Source organism: Argiope bruennichi, chromosome 5 (genome assembly GCF_947563725.1).
Source record: "Argiope bruennichi chromosome 5, qqArgBrue1.1, whole genome shotgun sequence".
Classification (NCBI taxonomy): domain Eukaryota; kingdom Metazoa; phylum Arthropoda; class Arachnida; order Araneae; family Araneidae; genus Argiope; species Argiope bruennichi.
The window spans coordinates 82,192,053-82,213,898 of NC_079155.1; the positions used below are offsets into that span (position 1 = coordinate 82,192,053).

The 21,846-nt window shown below is 32.2% G+C and overlaps 1 protein-coding gene and 1 long non-coding RNA gene across 4 annotated transcripts in view; one reads left to right on the forward strand and one right to left on the reverse strand.

The window, feature by feature from the left end:
- The window catches only part of LOC129968629 (probable diacyglycerol O-acyltransferase tgs1), a 98,616-nt gene that overhangs the window by 13,625 nt on the left and 63,145 nt on the right, over window positions 1-21,846 (reverse strand). Inside the window, exons 3-6 of one of the 2 annotated variants that reach the window (XM_056082723.1) lie at window positions 10,995-11,471; window positions 9,440-9,556; window positions 4,759-4,986; window positions 1,894-2,133 (exon numbers count right to left, since the gene is read on the reverse strand). In XM_056082723.1, coding sequence (XP_055938698.1) covers window positions 1,894-2,133; window positions 4,759-4,986; window positions 9,440-9,556; window positions 10,995-11,471 — 1,062 coding nt within the window. Of the gene's footprint in view, window positions 1-1,893; window positions 2,177-4,758; window positions 4,987-9,439; window positions 9,557-10,994; window positions 11,472-21,846 lie in introns of those variants that run through there. The other variant, XM_056082724.1, reaches the window with a different exon arrangement.
- Window positions 1-21,846, forward strand: part of LOC129968632 (uncharacterized) — an 89,510-nt gene that overhangs the window by 8,189 nt on the left and 59,475 nt on the right. The window lies entirely within an intron of this gene.

A 21,846-nucleotide genomic window follows, 5' to 3' on the forward strand; every position in this document is an offset into this window, starting at 1 on the left:
GAGACATCCTCAGCCAAGAGAGTATTATGCCTCTCTTTACAGTGTGTAATAAGGGAAAAGTCTGAATCATCATTCACATTGGTTAGTGCAAGTCGATCTTTGTCCGTAAATCACCTAGAGACATCCTCAGCCAAGAGAGTATTATGCCTCTCTTTACAGTGTGTAATAAGGGAAAAGTCTGAATTATCATTCACATTGGTTAGTGCAAGTCGATCTTTGTCCGTAAATCACCTGGAAACATCCTCAGCCAAGAGAGTATTATGCCTCTCTTTACAGTGTGTAATAAGAGGAAAGTCTGAATCATCATTCACATTGGTTAGTGCAAGTCGATCTTTGTCCGTAAATCACCTAGAGACATCCTCAGCCAAGAGAGTATTATGCCTCTCTTTACAGTGTGTAATAAAGGAAAAGTCTGAATTATCATTCACATTGGTTAGTGCAAGTCGATCTTTGTCCGTAAATCACCTGGAAACATCCTCAGCCAAGAGAGTATTATGCCTCTCTTTACAGTGTGTAATAAGAGGAAAGTCTGAATCATCATTCACATTGGTTAGTGCACGTCGATCTTTGTCCGTAAATCACCTGGAAACATCCTCAGCCAAGAGAGTATTATGCCTCTCTTTACAGTGTGTAATAAGGGAAAAGTCTGAATCATCATTCACATTGGTTAGTGCAAGTCGATCTTTGTCCGTAAATCACCTAGAGACATCCTCAGCCAAGAGAGCATTGTACCTCTTTTTACAATGTGCAATAAGAGAAAAGTCTGAATCATCATTCACATTGGTTAGTGCAAGTCGATCTTTGTCCGTAAATCACCTGGAAACATCCTCAGCCAAGAGAGTATTATGCCTCTCTTTACAGTGTGTAATAAGAGGAAAGTCTGAATTATCATTCACATTGGTTAGTGTAAGTGGATCTTTGTCCGTAAATCGGAGTATGAGGGCCGGACTAGAATAAAACTGATTGTGGAATCTGTTGCTAAAGATCAGTTCATCTACTGTATAAGAGTAATCACTCATGATAATGAATCAACGTTATTAAAATGTCGTAGAGTAGAATATATATATGTATAGCGAATATGTGTATACCGTTTAGAGAATGTTCGTCTTCAAATAAAAATAATATCTCATCACATCTTTCAATTCACCTTTCGAATTAAAAGATGAAATGAAAATTTTCATTTGGTGATAGTTCGGATTTAATTTTCGAACAAACGTTTTATAGAATGTTCGAAAATTTTTGTATGCATGACAAAATTATGTAAATAGATAGTTAAGAACAAGGGTGTTCCTTAGTTAATTGTTATTATTAAAATGGATCATAAAGTTTTATTTCACATCATTATTGCTTTCAGAATCCGATAGATGGCGCTATGAATGGTCTGATGGGGATTTAGTGAGAAAATTTCACTTAGTAAACATATCATACAATATTCAAAATTAAATTCTTTAAATTTTTTTCATGTAAGGTTATGGAAAAGATTGAGTGTATCATATGCTTTGTAGCAATCTGTAGGTATTAAAACCTAACTGCTGTTCAATCTGTAACTTTTCAAGAGCCTGAAAACGCATAGCTTGAAATTAAATATATCTTAGACATACTAAGTAAAATCAAAGCATTTCATATTGAAATTTATGGACTTTAGTAGATATAGTATAATTTAAAAGAATTATTTCCACAACTTATAGTTCATATTTTACATAATTTTGCAATTCGCCCAAGATTTCTCAAACACCCTATATTTAATAAACTAAAAAAAGATAGAAGGTCAGTTCCTACTTATAATTTCGCAATAATAACTGAATTATTACGATCTTTACAAAGAAGAACAAATCAAGTGTAAAAATCATCTTTTCGGCTCAAAGTATAATAATTATTATATGAAATCCTCACTTCATTGCTCCTGGCCAACAAAGCCCTCTGCTGTTCCGGTGTAGTTCGCACTTCCAAGTCTGGATCGGATGGGACGTAGTAGAGAGCTTGGTGGGCAGCTGCTGGGGCGTACTGCGTGAGCAAGGGGCGTGAAGTTGATAGGAGGGTAGTGAGGGCTGTGAAACTGGGGCGACGACCCTGGTTTGAAATCCGGCGAGGACGCCGTAACTCGCCGTCCAGATCGTGGTCGTAGTGAACGTCCTGCCGAGAACAGAAAAGAACTGGTGAATTAGACAGACGTTTCCTAAGAAAAAAGAAAGTGCACCAATAATCGTTACTGTGTTTCAACAATTAATACTAGTAGCTCTCAAGTTCAGTTATAAATTTTTAAATTTAGTTAAAATCACAAAGCCAATGTCATTTACAAGTAAATTATAGATCGGATGAAATGTTCCAATTCTTATAAGTAGATAAGGCTCCTTAATCTTTTCTATTTACATAGGAAAATCATGATAATTATTACCTCACTCAGAAAATTGACAAGTTTGTGGGATGGTTTCAAAGAAAAATACAAGAAATTTATTTCTTTATTGTAAATTATTGAATATTGATAATAATTAAGGGAAGGGTATCATAATGGCTTAACATCTGGATTACTAAAAAAGGATATATAATATAGGATACATATTTATAGTCTCTTTATTATCAGCTAATAGTTGTTTAAAGTATTTTTTATCTGGACATTCTGATGTTGAATTCCTTCCACTCCAGACAATTATTGAAAAAGTCAACAAAATCTTTGAACAAGACTGGGACAAAACCAGTTATTGCATCACTGAAATACTGGATATTGTTTAAAAAGTAGTTTCAAACCACTTAAAAAATTCTAAACATAAAAAAAGCTTGATTTTTAAATGCCACATGATTTAAAGCATCGAAAATTTGAATATGTTTGCTGAAACGAGATTTGGCACGTCCAGGTTTCTAGATTAATACCGTGACCACTTTGTCACTCCGCGGAACTCCGAAACATCACGACGTTGCCGTTGCTGATTAATGAAAATATGTTTCATTAGTTAGTGATTGAGATTGCATTGCCATACAAAAACAGTGCTTGCAAAGAATCGTGATTAAAAGATATTAAGCGTCCAAAACTGGTACCCAAGTCAAAATATAAGATGAGGAAACTGATATTCTTCGTAATATAAAATCAGAAGAGATTATTTCATCTTAAAATACCACTATTGGTCAAATACTCTACATCAGCCACAACGTCAATTATCTTGATTTTTGCCTGAACAGTATCAATTTTTATCTACTCTTTTGCATTGTTTTCATTACATATTTAGTTCTCTGTTGTCCTCGAAATATAAATTAAAATTTTAATAAAGCTCATTAAATACAAATACATACATAAATAGATTTTAAATTTTAGAAATATAAAATACAGAGTTATTATAGGTAAAACTCTTCTGTTCAGAAGGCTCTAGAGACTAATCTGGGACTCCCAACGAAATATAATTTCACTCAGATAGCTTGTAATATGATAGATATACTCTGAGAAAAACGAAAATAATCGTCAATAGCTAGAGCTCCGCCAGTATATAAGACAATTTTTCCATATTTGTTGTTAAATAAATGAAAGAAAAAAAGTTTTCACTGTTGTCAAAATTTAAATTCGCCTATTTCGAAAGCCGAATCGAATCTATGGATTTAAAATTTCCAAACAATACAAAAAGAAGATAACATATGAGATGCAATCTACATGTACGAACAAAAACAAAAGCATGTAGTTCTGCCGTGACAAATGAGTGAACACACAATTAAGTATATTCACTGAAACATTCATTATTTTCAGTCATCCTTGCATTCTGAAATCTATACTTTTAACTGCACAGTATAGAATGTGTCCTGGGATTGAGCTCATGACATGCTTTATACTCTTCTTGAGATCAAAAATCATCTGACAATTGTCTTCAGACACATCTTTCAAAAGGCGCCAGGGCAAAAATTCTCATGGTATGAGATCGTAACCATGGAGATTGTATTTGTCATATTGTTTGGAAGTAACGACTTATTACACGATATTGTGTGAGATGACATTTTAAGGAAGTTTGGAATTAGCAAAGTATGTGAGGTGCTGCACCATTTTGAAAAAAAGGATTTTAAAGCCGATTTCGCTGTTGTGACTCTTAAATAATAGTAAAAAAATGGACAACATATTGCGGCAATTGTTCAGTTTTCCCTGCAGTAACAATTTTGAAAAATTTACTCAAATAATAGCGCAGCGTCACCAACTGAAGATAAATGTGACTATGCTTTATCAATGTTTTTTACAGAGCCAATGATTCGCATTACACGCTAGTGAAATTACGTTTCGCTGTAAACCACAGATTCGGTTCTAGAGTGTTCTGAATAGGTAGACTCTAAATAAAATAACTTGCATAATAATGCTATAAAATAGGAAATTTCAATTAATGTTTTGTAGCAACAAAATGTTATAAATCAATAATCAATATTAATATATTTATTGTTATATCAAAATAAACTCTTCTTTCCACTTTGTCGACTTTAGAGTAAAGATGTCACCAACTAAATAATCTGTCTGTATCGTTATTAACCTTATATTTGTAATAATAATGATTTATCAATATTTGATTAATCATTTTTCATGAAATTTAACAGAGTCTAAAACGATTATTCACTAATAAGTATATCCCATGTAGCGACTTCTAAATTATTTTGCTGCTTTCCTTACCTTTCGAAGTCATAAAACTTTATATTCTTGAAGGGAGGAGGAAAAACTATTACACCGAACCCGTGACACTCCCTTATCTTTCCCAAGCAATAACTCTCGAATTATGATTCTGAAATGCAATTTCTCACCTCGACGTCGACGATGATGCCTCCAGCGACCGTCTTCCGCTTCCTGAGTTCGGTGATGAGCTCCACGAACTCCTCCTTCAGCTCCTCCATGCGGTGGTTGAGGGCTTTCTGGTACACAGGAGCAGGGGCGTACTCCACGGGATGCACGTATCCGGGCAAAGACATCACCTCCAGCTTCCGAGTGATCTCGTGCAGCTCGTCCTGAACCGCATGCAACTTGGCATTTATCTGCGAAAATCGAATTAGCAAACCATGATCCGAGTTGCTTTAGGATACATAACAAGGAAATATTCTTCATGTTACTATAACCAGATTTGGATTATTCACGGTATAATTGGTATAAAAATACAAAGAAGTAGATATAGATTATTGTTTACAAGTTGAAATTTCACGGATTAAATACGAAGTGTCTTATGTAATTGTCCCTTCCTGTTTTGGTTTTAATATCCTGGGAGGAATTTTTTTACTTTTTTGGAATGTTTCAAGCCACTTTATCTTATATTTTTTAACATAGTGTACAGTTAATTTTAATGATGAGCAAAAATGTTAACGCCTTGTTTGTGATTTGTAACAAACTTTGAATGATAATCGGTTTAAGGATTGGCAGTTATAAATATTGATGTTGTTCATAACGTTAGATAATCTATACATAGTGTAAAGTGAAGTCTCCTGAAAGAGTGTGTTTGTTTAAAAGAGAGAAAGTCGAGAGATGCTAAACTAATAGTGGAGATATTTGTACCATTTTGTAGGGCATTTATTGGGGGAGGTTTCAATATATTGAATTCATATCAAAATTAAAAAAAAGAGTTTTATAATTGCGATTTTAATTATTTTCCTACTAAGATTCGCGCATGCGTAAAACAGCAGTATCTGTCCTTTGCATTTATCCGCTCATGTGCGAAAATCTCGAACTGCGCATGCGCAAATAGCAAGAGCTGTGGTATGCATATGCGATACTTTTTTTTTTTCTTTTTCGGATTTTAAACAGCGATTCAAAATTCGTTATGCCCAAGAAAGTTAACTGATATTGGAAATATTTGTACCATTTTATTGGGCATTTAGCGGGAAAGGTTTTAGTATATTGAAGCCATATCAAAATTTTTCTCATGGACAACTTTGTGGCACTTTCTAGAGTTACATCCAAACAAAATCTTTTTATCTTGGTACCAGGAGGAAAAACAGCCAATATAGTTTACAGAATTATTAGGAAGCAAGCTGAATTTTATTTTCATATCAGATTATACAGAGTTGATAAACAAGTGTGGAACAGTAGGTACAATGACTTATTTGCATATTTTTAAACCTTAAAACAGCTTTTCTATTGTATATTTTTAGTGAATTGTTTTGTCTATGAATATATCATATTATTACCCTTTTAACAATCTAAATATTTCTGAATGTGGGCTATAAAAATTTTTTTTGGTTATTTTTCATGATTTTTAAATACATTTTTGCTTGTTTGATGTTGCGTGACATGCCCATGGCATATCGGATGGAGGCTAGATTTAAGTTTAAAGCTAATTTTTCCTCTTGGATGTTATATCATGGGCAACGCTGCGTGGGTACTGCTAGTTACAAATACGTTAATAATTAATTATAATTACCCACCGCCGAACACGAGGCGACTCATTTTACACAATAGAAAAACGCAATTTATGAAGTTCATTTGAACTTCCGTACATCTAATTATTTATTCAATTATTCTAATTACTTGCTTCTCATTTTATGCTAGTCTTGCCTTGATTTCATAACAATATAAATGAATCTTTTGCAATGCTATATAAAATCCCAAATGAATACAGCATAAAAATTACGCGTTTTATATTATAATCTGATACTCTCAAACTTAAACGTTTTATGAACTCTTGATTCAAAACCATTTACTGTATGTAGCTAAATGCAGAGCTTATTTTTCCTTATGTTCATTTGAAATTGCATTGGAAGCTTTATGACGACTGTGCTTCTGGGAGATAGACAAACGTAGAAGGCAAAATCTGGAGGTTTTTCAGCAAGTCCATTCACAGTTTTTGTACAATTTTAGGGTTGAATTATCTTTTATGCTTTATTTTGCATCACTATTGCATTCACAAAAGAAATTATTATAGAAAAGCTCCAACTACATAAAAAAGGGACTAGGATTTTTTTTTTTTTTGGTAATCACAAAAGGATTTGACGACGCGACATTTCCGAAAGAGAAGTGCCTTGAATAAAATAAAAGGAATGAAAAGCTGTCTTTACATCTAAAAGGAACTTTTATGAAAGGAGAGAAAAGCTATAAATTTTGTGAATCTTTTTTGTGCAGTCCTTTGGGTAGAGAATGAATCCTAATTCTGTAAAAAAAACTTAATCAAAAGGTTAGATAGGCTGTATTCAGATTAACTTTGTTTTATTTCTCATTTGGGAGTGAAAACAAGTTTTTGCTTTCAGAAGGAAAAAAAGCACACAAAAAAACTTTAATGATGAAGAAATACTAGAAATATTCCTATTCATTTCTTCTTTAACTTCCGTTTTTTTTTTTTTTTTTTTTTTTAAATATTTCTTAACATGATTCAAATTTCCACTCATGCTTCTTCCTTTGTTTTTTCCTGCGTTTACTAAATCTTACTTTCTACCCATTTTGACTAATACTACAAATTGAAAGACGCCAAAATAAGTCGTATTTCTGTTACTTAACTGCTTAAAAATTTAGACTGCTGCAACTGCTTAAAAATCTAAATTACAATATTACATAAGTTGAAAAAAATAAGTAACATAATCAGAACTTCTGTATTTAACATAAATCTAACTGAAAAGATAATTTTAAAAATAAAATTCCTTTATTCTCATAATCAGAATTTGCGAATAACACTTGATATTAGAACAGTATTCAGGCCGGTGTCCAGGCCTAGGGATAGCGCATCTTCCCCGTGATCTGGACGTCCCGGGTTCGAATCCTGGTTCGGGCAAGGTTGTTCCTTACCCTGTATTCTCTCTGTGAGGTGTGTGAAAAAGCACCCCCCCCCCCTGTAAAAAAGGGTTGTACAAGCGACTGCATGAGTGTCATCTTCATATGAGCTAAAGTCAGACTTCTGACCTCGGGTAATCAGGGGTCCTTACCCTCAGAAGCTACTGCACTCCTTTCTCCCCGATCTCTTGGACTTGGTTTGAATTGGTGTTCAATCCAAGGGGAATAAGCAACCACGGCAATAGTCAGACGTATTCAGCTTTAAGCGCGGGAAAGTTGAATTTAGTGTAATATAATTGTTTTTAATTTTCTTCTTGGAGTCTTTTGGAATATACTTGCATTCCACTGATAGGTTCTTTGCTTTGCTTTTATATCTCATTTGATGTTTTAGTTTTATGGTTTGATAATTTTCATATAGGGGTTTGGTTTGACTCAATTTTGCTGTAGTATTGCTTCGATTTGAATTTTGAAATAATATTTTGCGTATTATTATTTTGTAATTTTAATGTCATCGCTTTATGGATACTAATTCTTGTCTTTAAAACCTCAATCTCTTGGGATTTTTGGCTCATTACTTGGACGAAAGTCAGACCCCTCACAGAAAAAGTCCCTGGTTTGAATCCCTGTCTGAAGGTGACCTTTGATAAAGTCTTCAGGTCAGATTCATGTTTTCTTTCTTTTCTATTCCATTTTTTTTTTCATTTAAACTTAATATTTATTTCTAATTTGGTCAAGTCCATCCGTGTTTTAGATGTAGCTCTAAATGCAATGTATCTTCCTATTGATAGTTTTGACACAGGAATTATGTACTTGTAAGCTAGTTTCATAAAAATTGCTTTAATTTTTGGTTGGTTGCTTCTTGGTATTAGAAAGTAAGTTGTAATAAAACATTTGTAATCACATATGCGGCAAAATGCATAACATCATTACTTGAGATCAAAGCAATACAGTCATACCTGTCAGCACAAGACATTGTTTGATACTCTGAATGATGATATCGGGACAATATTGTTGGCTATTTTGTGCTAGGAAGGATTATCAAATATTAAAGTTTCTTTACTTTTCTTAGTTTACAAAAAAAAACTAATACACATGAGGAAATCAAAAAAGCTTTTTAATTTTGTCGTATTTTTTGTAATAAATACGAATTATATTTAAACAATAGAAAGTCTGATTTATTACGAAGGGAAGGGAGAGGAAAAAGGGAATTTTTGGGAAAGAAATGTGAACAGCATATTTTTTGAAGACGAAAATAATAAAAATAGTAAAACCGCATGTAATAAGCTTTCTTATTATAATACAGTATAGTTAACGATCAATATGATTTCAAAGAAAATAAATAAAAAGACTATGAATGAAAACTCATTAATATTTTTCTCATTTTGCAGCAGCCAAACACTTCAGATAGATAAGAGAGAATTTCATTTTGAACATAAATGTTCTTGAATCGACGTGTTTTGAAGTTTTTTTTCTTTTATTCCCATTTAAAGAAATAAAATTGTCTTTTAAAACAGAGATAGAAAATGTTTATTAAGCGCCTTTAAAATACAATATATTTTATAGAAGCGACAATTGTCAGGTTGGGAATGGTTGATAAAACTTAACACGTTGTTTTTAATAAACGTGACAGGAAAATAGAAATTTGTAGAATAACATTGATTTTTTTTATACGTGTAGATACTGAGGATTGCAACATATTTCTCCGACACACTAAAAACCAAACTGATAAATGCTTACTTCCTTGACTGAAGGTTTGTAAATTTCTTCTCGTCTTCTCTCGGCAGTAAAAGAGCTCCTCCTCCGCTCTTGCCCGGGGATTTTCCGCTTTGCCACAATGCTGTACATCCGATCCAACTGGAACGAGAAATTACAAATAAGAAATAAAGATATGGCAACGGCATAAAAATTCTATGATGCATCGCTCGCTTTTATTAAAAGAAGAACTGTAAAAAAAAGTTATGCATTCTTGTGTGCTATAATGAGCTATAAACTCCCGAAATGCGGGGTCATAGAGAAAGAATATTGGGATCTCAAAACCTTATCTTTAGAAAGCTGTTTAAAGCCCCCATGTGATTTTTCTGTTTAAATGCAATAAAAGAAAGTCATTTTGTTTTCTGTTCTCTAGGCGTGTGTATTAACCAGCAAAATAGAATGTGGGGCTCACAGAAATGCATCATATATTCATGAGTTTCCAAAACTGAATGTATGGTATGTCTTGCTATGTGAATGCGTTTTCCAACTTTTTTTTCTTCACATTTTTGTAGTTGTAGTTGATCACGATTTCCATGCGAAATTCTGTTTTTTCCAAAATAACTCGAGTAGAAACTGCGTCAACTATTTTTAAAAATAGAATGGGAATTTTCATTATTTTGTCTAATCTTAGACTTGAATATAAATTATATTTCTAAATCAAGAATTAAACAGGGAAAATACGTTTTATACATAATTTAAATCATACCGTTGTAATATGTTTTAAATCTTATTTGCTTATTTGTATGAGAAGGAAAAATATTTCTGAACGAAATTTACGAGATATTTGAAAGGCGACGTTATTCAAATTTGTTTTCAAAACTTCATTTCTCAAATCCTCAAAAGAAACGTTCAGAAGATGCAAATCTTTTCCGGTATGTCCTAGTAACAACTTCTACTTAACTAATCAGAATTGCCAACCGTTTTAATAGGACAGGAGTACAGCATTTGCTAGTTAATAATTGTTTTTGAGCAATTACAAGAATGACAATGCTATGCTTTACTCCGATTAGTTGCTTTTTCTAAGAATTTATAAATTATACTTAATACAGTCAAAATGATGTCAGAGAATTAAGTAAATTTCTATGGCATAATAGGCACTAATATAATCATCTAATACCTAACGTAAGTTGTTTTATGATATGTTCTCTTTGCTGTATGAAGATGCGCTAAGATATTCAAATGTAAATTTCAGAAATATATTAAATGATGCTTAACCCTCTGGCTGCGTAATTCTTTAAAATCGCTATTTAGATGCGTTTTTTGCAAAGAAGTTCAAATATTTTTCAAAGAAATTGAACTGATGCTATATGTTACTCCATAATAATATAATATAGTAAAAAAAATCTGTATTCCTTAAAAATAAACACTTTAAACTGCGAAAAACGCGGGATGCAGCGGAAAATGGACTAACTGCCAACCCATGGAAATCGCGGGATACGCAGCTGTAGAATTAAGAGATTCAATCCGATTGAAATGTATTTGTCTTAAGTCATATAAGAACACCCTCTATTTCCTCACGTGTCACAATTAATTTACTTACATGAGTCGTGAATCCTTTCACCAGAATCTTGGGTGAAGCAATGGTGCCACTATCCGCCGACACCGCCACATAGAAGTTCCCGGCATAGGAGAAAACGCAGAAGGCCACGGGGACGTCCGGATGGGAGTTCATCCAGAAGGTGACAGACTTGAGGCGGCAAGAGGCTAACATGATGGGCCTCTCCGGCCCGGGCAGGCTGCAGAAGGACAGGCTGGCCGTTCTCAGGACCGTTCTGACCAGCCACTGACAGAGGCAGGCGGGCAGCAGGGTCATGAGATAGTGGATGGCACTATACATGACGACGGGGTCGCATGAGCTCTTCAATTCCTCCATGCACTGATGTACGGCCCAGAGGCCGGGGATGGCCCCTTCGGTTCGGGTTGGAAGGCGGGCGTTGACCACTGTGAAGCCAGTGCCCAGTTCGGGGAAGGTCTCCATGGAGGTGGGCTCGTAACGGAGATCCAAGGGAATGTTCACCTGTGAAATATGTGCAAATAATTATTTATCCAGAACCATATTAAAAGGAATAGTTGTAAGATATTCCACTAAGAGTTTCATTCATATAAATTCATTCCAATTTATCATATCAGTCAAATCATACACTCCTTAGAGTGACAGGGGAGTCGTGGTTTAGGAATAAATCATATTCGGAGAATGGTTAGAATGTCAGAATCATAGCCATAGATAATTTGAAAGCAGCATAAAACCATTCTAGCAGTGAATATGAGAAATCGGTTATTTCTTGCACTATTTACACATTTAATACCAGTCTAATTACTTAGACCAAAACTAGACACCATTAATATTTTATTTTAAATGTTATAATCTGTAACATAGTAACATGATAAGACACGACAAAAACTTGAAATAATAATTGAGACAATTTTTCATAAGTGAAAAAAGTAAATAAGAATCATTGCAAAACTTCAGTTGGGTAATGAAAAGAAACCAGTTGAATTTCTAATATTATTTTGGAATCTTTCATTTTCAGACTGTGCAAAATGAGTCTGATTTTTCCCAATATTAAAAGATAAATTAGGTTATGTTTACTAAAGGCTACTAAAGCTAATTTTTCAAAAAAGTTCAATGAAATCAAAATGAAGCTTTACCTGTTTTCGAGAAACAGATAACTGCTTTATAAAGTTTTTGATCAGATTAATTATGAATTGTCTATTCCAAAAAATAAACTCGAGAGGCATAAATGTTCAGTATAGTTTTTTCGAGATGACTGACTTATCTTAATAATATGCTATGAAAAACGAAAGAAATTCCTGCTACATGTTCTTACAATCATCTTCATAGTTTGAATATCGAGATGTGTTACTTTAGTGTAAATTTCCCACAAAGCGATTTATTTTTAGCTATATGTCATATATTTTTTAATAACTGCTACGACACACAGTTACTGCTTTTAGTAACAAATAGAGTGAGTTTTGCTTCTGTTTTTCAAAGGAAGTAACTTACTGCTATGAATTAATCAATAGTCGTTGCGTATGATTACAAATAATTCAATCGGCCTTTGAAGAATCAATTTTTCTTTATCACTTTATTTTAAGTAAATTTTCTACCGTTTCTAAAATTAGAAACTTTTCACAATTTTATGCAAATTTGATTATTGTTTTTACTTAAAATTACCTTAAAAATTACTGTATCTTTATAATTAAGGCTGTTGCTAAGGCTTCTAATTCATTTACTTTCTGCTTCTATGGTGAGAGGGTTACCTTGAAAATTATGGATAGGTAAACAAATAACCCATCAATACTCAGATGTGAATCATGTGCGTATTTTGGACTGAGGAAAAAGAGAGAATTGTAGATTAGAGACCTGTGAGAACCGGATTGTTCTGTCTTAATACCGGAAGAAAGCGCGATCTTAAATCTCAAGTTGAAGATAGATTAAAGGTTTTATCTGTTTGAGAACAGCAAAATCACACACGCCCCAAATATTCTAATGAAAATTTAGTAAAATTAGTCATTAGCCATTTAAAATTTTTATTTCTAAAATTAAATGTGAAACAATGTAAAATATAATAAAAACACACAAAATGATGATTTATGTTAATACAATGTGTTCCATAAATTTGACGAACTTAAAATCATAATTAAGAAATTGATACAGAGGTGTGAGGTTTTCACAGCTTGACTTTTCATAAGAAGGACTGTAGGATTTTCACCAATAGTATAAATAATTATCAATTTCATCAAAATTTTCTCCTCTCTTTAAAGTGATAAAAGTTGCATATTTTCGGACAGCATGATTTTGAATCATTATTTAACGGTGAGATTTTTTTTTCATGTGTCAGAAAATATCCTACTCTTAAGTCATAGAGCAAATCACAGTTTGATACACTATTGTCTGAATTATTCCATGATTTTTTTTAAAAAATTTGTCTATATTTATAATATATATATTATTAGAAGTATATTGAGTGGTACAAAATCATCTGCTTGTAAAAAAAACATCGAAGTAAAAACGTTTTTTTTTTCTTTTAAAGTTCTAACAATAATATATAATATAAATAAAATGTTGTGTATAATATTTTCTAAATAAAAATTTATTCGTAAATAAATCTTAGATGTTCGATTTGAGCTTCAAAAATAAGTTATGAGAAGTGACTGTTTGTTTGCATCTTTGTATATATATATATATATATATATATATATATATATATATATATATATATATATATATTAATATAATTCAGCAATGCCTTTCAAGATTTTTCCCTCCTTAGAAATTCATTAAAGGAATGAAACTGAAATTGTATTATTAAAGTGTATTATTAAATTTAATATATTATTACATTATAGTTATTCCACTATCATGTATTTAAGCATGTAACATAAAAATTTTAAGCTATTTAATTGAGTTTTAAAAAAAAGGCTGATAGTCATGGATGACCCAGAACTCAATTTTTAATCTTAAGTAATAAAGGAGAATTCAAACTCTTCAGATGGTATTTACCATGGCTCAGAGTCATTCCTATAATCCAAGATATTGTTCGAGATTTTCACGATATTGTTCCATATTTTGAAGGCTGCACAATATCATGGAGGTATCGTACAATATATTAGTAGGCATTTGTACTTATAGAGATGATCAATCGAGAGAAGCGCCTCAAACTTGTTAGCCTGTGAAGATTATACGGTGCAAGAGGATTTCATTAAGATGTCTTGTCTTTTGTATATACGAAACTGATTTTTTTTTTTAAATTTTGAAAAAAGATTGACTCAATACTTTTTAGAGGCTTGTAATTCTGGATAAAACAAATCAGTATTAGATTATATTCCAAATAATCAATAATAATGCTAAATAAATGGTAGATAACATACATTAATTAGTTTTTGAAAAGCGTGGAAACAACCAAAACTCGATGCGAGTGATTTTTGGTAGAGATGAGCTAAAATATATATTATCCTTTAGTTTTAGTGGTAAAAACAAATTTTAAAATCTTTGGGTAACTGAATTCATTGCAAACATATAGAAGGAAATTGTAAAAGTATATGCAGATTTTTTATACGTATATGAAATACAAAGAAAGTTATGTCATCGTTAAAAAAATCGAATTCGAGATTTTGCTGAATCTCCACAATTTTTAGACTTTCCAGAGTTCCGAAATGCTTTTATGGCGTCATCAGCGACTCTCTATCTGTGAATTCAATAATTCAAAACCGCCTTGACCTACATCATTTGAAATTTGGTGCATGGGCTATAAATCAAATTTGTAGGTTTGATTCAAATTTTGAACGAAATCCATTCACAGGAAGTCCCTCCTGCTCTTTGAGTATAAGTTGTTGTTGTTGTTTCTAATGGCACTTGCCATGGACAAACTCGCTGACCAGGACAGCGATTTTAAGCCAAGGGAGCGTCTTTTGTTTTAGTAGCGCCAACTAGGGCCAAGAGTACGACTTTACCACTCACGCATCACATTCGCTTACACAGCTCCTTTTTACAAGGGGGCACATTCATACATCTCACAGATAGAACAGATGAATAACAACCATGCTCACACCGGGACTCGAACCCAGGACGCCCAGATCACGAGGAAGACACGTTACCCCTAGGCAGGACGTCGGCTCGAGTACAAGTAAACTCAATAACTTCAAAATGCAAAGAAGTAGGGACATAAATGCATACACATAAACGCATTGTGTTAAATCAATGAAATTCGGTATGTACTTCTGTGACTATAACTGCAGCACCGGATCAAACTTTGTTTTCAATTAGTCAGCAAAAAGGCATCAAAAACACATTCTTTCGTCAGACTCGCTTAGAATTCTAGATTCACATCAAAAATTTATAACTATATTTCGTAACTATTTTTCGTTTACTCCATGCAGGGCATTTTCGGCCTTGCAAAGTCATCAGTTTCATGTAAGGGAAGGGGGGGGGGGATAATATCTTTGCTAAAAAGTAGGCGAGAAATTTTTGGAGAAGCCATTCCATCTGGTTTTCCTATGTATTCTCAGAAAATTGCTTGATTTTATAAATTTCAAATTTACACCGGATAATAAATCAGCAAGAAGGAAATTTGTTTTTGTGTCCTTGTATGTGATTGAATCGGTAGTGTTATCCATCTATTTTAGATATCTGTTTTGTTTCTTTATCTGTGAAGATATAACAACAATATTGTCAACAGGAAACTCATTTTATTTATCACTTTAAGTGTTTTCTGTTAAGTGAGTCGCAAACGCACGTGTCTTCCGTGTCACCTAACTCCCGTTCGCTTTATAAACAATCATCCCGTTGTCATATACGACCTCTTAATCTTTTATATTTTTTTTCTTTGATGACTAGCATTGGTTGTTTCCTTATTATTCGATTCTGATTGGCCAGCTGTTGTTTGAATATCCAATAACAGCTCCATTCTGGCATCTGCTTGTTATTCTTACATTGGATGGAAGGGATCAAAGCGCATTTTTAACATTGGAGTTCGAAATAGGATGTTAAATTATTCGAAAAGCAACGGATAAATTGGTTCATTTGTTCATATCTAATAGCTTTTTATGTCATAGTAAAGATTAATGCCGTCAGGGTATATCCGATTCGCTCTCCCTCAGCAATTGTATGGGCCGCGGTGGCCTTGTGGTAAGGTATCGGCTTCGGAACCGAAAAGTTTCAGATTCGAGACCTGATTCCACAGAAGAACCGTCGTGTAAGCGGATTTGGTGCAAGCTAAATCCGTCGGGGCCAAACGTCCTCCCGCTGGTATGGCGCGGAAGTTTGGAGAGAGAGGTGGCAGCTCAGGTGTCTCCATTGTCATCTCACCGTGGTTCAAAAGTACGTGTTCCGTCCCAAAATAAACCTAGTGTTGCTTCAAAACAGGCCGTTAAAACTAAACTAAAACCTCATCTCTTGTTAATAATATAGCAAGGGCATAATAATATAGAATTGTTTTTATGAAACTTTCTCGCATACTCTCCATTCAAGGTCTTATCCCCCTCTCCCATTGCGGACATTTGGGTAAGGCCACGATTGCCTTGCATTGCATTGGTGAGCGATAGATACAAAATGTAGATATTTGGTTTGAAACTGAATTCCGCATTTTTGCTGAATCTTGCGTACTAATTTATATTTTGGATGCATTTTTCCTCAATGACTGAAAATAATCTTTAATGCGGAACTGCAAATCTAGTCACAAAACAATATATTGAATTTCGTTGATTTATGTCATTAGGTTTGTGAGTTATTGCATTTACATGCATGCGAAAGTACAGACCAACAGACCAAATTTTTAACCAAATTTATCAACATTTGACAAATTTGGTTAAAAATTATACAAGAATCTACATTTTTGATGTTAAACCTGTGCTTGCTCCAAATTTTACCTGTTTAGTTCTAGTCAAAGCAATTTTGAATATTATGTTCCTAGACGGACAACCACAATGCGTTCATTGAACTCAAGGATATCTGAAACATGGGGATGCATCGAAATCTCGAATTCAAATAATTTTTTACAGTACTTTATCTGCACTTCGTATACGACAAAGTAAAGTCAGCCATCTAACTCTCCGACCCGCCACGAAGGCACACGGATTTAAACCATAAAAACTGAATGACCGGACCGCCGCAACAGCAACATTGGCGGGAACTGTGGTTGAGTCCTAAGGGCCGCCACCGGCCACGATACAACCCTCCCCGAAGGAAGTACACCCCGTCATCGATGGGAGGAGTCAGATCCCCCACCTATTAGTGTACCCTCCAGGGTGGCGAGATCCAACCACCATGCCGGAAGCATCTCATTCTCATTTCGAGGTGCCCCCCGGGGGGTTACGAAAAAGTAAAAAAGAAACAAATGCGAATCGGTATATTGCTCTAGGACTCCTCAAGTCCGACACCTGGAATTTTTCATCTACTTTCTACGTTTTGCAATGACATTGTGTACAAGATACAATTATTGACACAACAAATTTTATTATCTCTTCTGGCAACGAAAGACTAATTTGATCATTGGGTTGCAACAATTTTTACTTTGCTTGGGATCATATTGGTTCACAGGGATAAAAAAAAATTCAAGACCGTATTAAAATTGAAATATTGACCCTTTATTTTTTGTTGTTTCTTCGTCATATTAAGAGACCATTCTGAATTCACATAAAGATTATTGGGAAAGAAAGTTTTAACCTTATTCGAGGATGACTCAAGAAGAAATCAGAGGTCATCTTAAGACTTTTGATGCACTGCAACTTTCATGATTTCATGAAGATAGTGTGCTTTTGGAATTACATGTTTGAATTATATTCGAATGAAAATTGGGTAAATCTCTGCCAAGCCATTCCCGCATCAGTCAACTCGGGTAAAAATGAATGGTGATATTAATTTCACATTAATTGGTTGTTTTGTTAAAAAACAGATAGTAGTACACAATTTTATGAGCAAAATTGTTATAATTATGATGTGAGGGAATGGACGTCAGCAAAGTATCGCTTTATTGTCTACAGTAACGTAAAAGTCATTTTCGAATGCATTCCAAGATACTGGATATAATATTGATATTAAGTTGAACCATACTATTAGAAAACCTGATTAACAGAATTCACCGAAATCAGAAATGCATTTGTGTAAGCATTCATTAATCGATCCTCCCCTCCTTTTATCTACATTTGAATTTTCATAATTTTAACAGAATGAAATCGTTTGCGATATTAAAGTATACTAGAAGATGTGTCCGTCTAAACAGGTTGTTAATTCTATTTACGATATTTATCTGTTTATTACAGATTAATTAACAAAAGTTTTAGTAGAAAATATCATGCACATTGGCAGAATAAGGATAATTAAGAAATAAAAAATATTTTTAGTACATTTTGATGCGTATTCCTTGATCTCAGTGGGTTGGCAATGAGACCATTTTCTATTACATTCCGCGTTTTTCGCAGTTTAATTTTTGTAATTACAGATTTTTATTATATCATATAATTAACATATCAGTTCACTTTGTTTGAAAAATATTTGAACTTGTTTGCAAATATTGCATCAAAATAGTCATTTTAAAAAATGACGCAGTCAGAGGGTTAACATTAAAAACCTGGTTTTCATACCATGGGGTCTTCTATATCCATATTGTTCGCAAACACTCAAATCAAAACTAATCGTTAAAATCACATTTAAGTAAAGAGTGATGCAGTAAAAAAAAATATGTAATGCGAAATACAAATAAAAATAAAGCTCAAATATTACCTATAAAAAATTATTACTATCAAATATTAGTAAGTTAGAGGTTATTTCTAACAAATATTAGCAATAAACCTTAACTGAAATAAGAAAATTATGAGTCAACATAAATATAAAATAACAAAAATTGCAGATCTTAGTCCTTTTTACCTTTGCTATAAACCAACATAAATAGAAATTGCATATAAAATGTGTTTAGAATGTGTTATAAATGTGTTTATCATTAATTTTTATTCATTTTAAAGTTTATTCCCATAACAATAAAAATATAACATCTGTCTGCTTGATGCCATGACAGAAGCTCGGATTTGCTCATTTGATAATGACGAATTTAAAAGGGGCAGGGATATTTTTAACTCCGCCTAGTATTAGAGATTTTATTGACTTTCTATGACAATTTATGCCCTGTCTGCTGCCAATGTGTCATAACATTTATTTCTGCGCTTTCTATTATACCTCTATTAATGTGAATTGATAGAAAGTCACTTTTATAATAAATAGAGATATTGTTTCCATTAAAATCTACTTTTATATAGAATTATTAAACTAATAATTATTAAACACCTCTGTTTCGCTTTTATGCATTATGGATTCATTAGTCTTCAATATCAAATTTTCTATTTGATCTTCTATAACTATGTCCAGTCCCCTTTACTCATCCTTCACCATTTCAATAATTTTATATAAAAAAAATTGATGATCTAATTCTATAAGATATAGAAAAAAAATACGTTCGTATTTGCTAATTGAAGTTTAATTCGAGCTGAATGCTAAATACTTTAAATAAATCATATTTATCTACATAAACATGTTTCTTCAAATTAGAGTTTTCTTACATCAGTTATACATCTTATGCGATGCAACATAGAATATATTCAGTATAGCCATCGTCTTTCTAATTTCAAATCAGAGCAGGAGAGATGTTTTGTTTTATGTGTAATATCGATGACTGCCATGAATAATAATCTATTATGGCGCCATCTGTTGATTAATAATGAAAATTATTTAGCATATTATCTTTAAAGAAGTTTATTTTTCTTCTGGCATCAGAATATTAAAAAAAAGAAAGACGTTTGATTTATGATCTGTAACTATGAAAATGTATTTTTATAGAGGAATTTTCAAGAAACTAAATAAATAAAACTTCTAATTCTAATAAAATAATTATATTTCATTTAAATTGTTTGTACGATTTATGTTTATTTAAACACTTCTATTCATTTTGACTTATTTTATTATCATAAAGATGGAATTTTGTAATTTATTTTCTCTGCGTTAAAATTGAAATCTTATTCACTTGTATATTCTAGATAAAATGACACTATTTACTATTTTTAAAATTAATTATTTGTTAATTGATTAATATAATTTAATTTCGACTCCATATCTATAGCGAGAAGAATTATAGAAAAAAAAATCAGATTCTAATTCAAATAAAAATTAGTTTTGTATTTTAATTCTTAAAAAACCATTTTTCAATGAATTAATAATGGTATATTTTTGAATAGAATTTTCTTTAAAACTATTATAACATAAATTAAAAATATCGAATGTTGTGGGAATATCATTCCAGGCAGGTATTGAATAAATACAGATTTATCTGTATTTATTCAATACAGATTTATCGCTAATATATAATATATATATATACCTTATTACGCTTATATGATTTTATTATGGTTCGAACTTACGTAAATTTACGCTGCAAACTGTCTTAAAGAATTCCCATATTGTATTTATTAGTTTAATTTTTAATTACTTCAAAAATTGTTCCTGCAGAATTTTTTTACCGGAATAATTCTCTTAACCTTTAAATATGGTAACTATAGATTGAATTTATGTTCAGATTAACATTTATTCCGACAGAAAATGAGTAGTAATTTTCAAATTTTTTAAAAAAGAAATGTTTTTAAATCCGGAATTTAGTAAAAGAATTGCATTTAATATCGCCTCATAGAGCGAGAGAATAAATCAACAATTGAAATGAAATATATTATTGTGCACTATATTTCAAAATGTTTTAAAACTTATTAAAAAAATGTTTCGAAATAGAATTAATAACGCAGAAAAATTTATTTGTAGAATTTGAACGTGATGCGTAAATGGATTTTGTGCCATAATATGCTTCAAAGTTATGGAGGAAAATATTGTATTTTTTATTAATATCCGATTAAAAGTATAGTTAAAATGTGAAAGTACCAATCCTTAGGGAGCATTTACACCCAACAAAATTACTATAATCCCAATTTGGTAACTTTAGATTCAGCGGTTTGATCTGTAAATCGTTTTGAAGAATTTTCCTCATCAAGCTGGACGCATCAAGTTTGGCCCTTTTTACAAATAGTATATCAACATAGAAACATATTAACAAGATAAGCCGAAATTGTCCATTTCTTTATGAAATGCTTGAAATTCGTTTTACTTTAAACAAGTTTAAAGTGTTTCATAAAGTCATCTTTAGCGACCAGCTAGTTCGCAGACATATTATTTTATCTAATTTCAGTTAAATTATTTATATATATCTTCATGAGTATGATTACTTAATGACATTAAAATTGTATTTTTAATTTTTTTTTTTGCGTATGTTTTTGTTATTCTAGATATGAACCTTTCTAATTGAGATCGTTCCCATGACATCAAAACGGTATTACAAACTCAAATATGTTTTTATCTTAATTTTTGCGGTATTTAAACTCCACTGTTTTGTTCGTCTTCTAAACTACACATATTAAAACAGAATCCTTCTTCTTTAGATTTCCACAATGGAAGGAAATCCATTGATTAAATATATGTTCGAATTTTAGAGCAACAATGTGATCTACTGTTGTAAATTAGGCAAAAAAAATGAAATAAATTGTCAAAATTCAGGAAAAATTGGCGATTATATTAGTATCATTAAAAAATATTTTTTTTTTAAATTTTGAAACAATGCAAAATTTATTTTTGTGTGGAATTGCTTCCCGAAGTTATTAGCTGGGATGTGAAAATTTATTTTAATTTTTAATTAATTAAAATTTTAAAAAGAATCGCTCCTAGCTGCACATTTCCACCTCCAAAGTTTTATATGCATTGGAAATATACGCCAGATTTAGTAGCAGGGTATCAAACGGTTTGGCCTGTTGAACTCCACCACGGCCACACAGAAAAAAAACAGACATGAACATACATTCATCTTTAT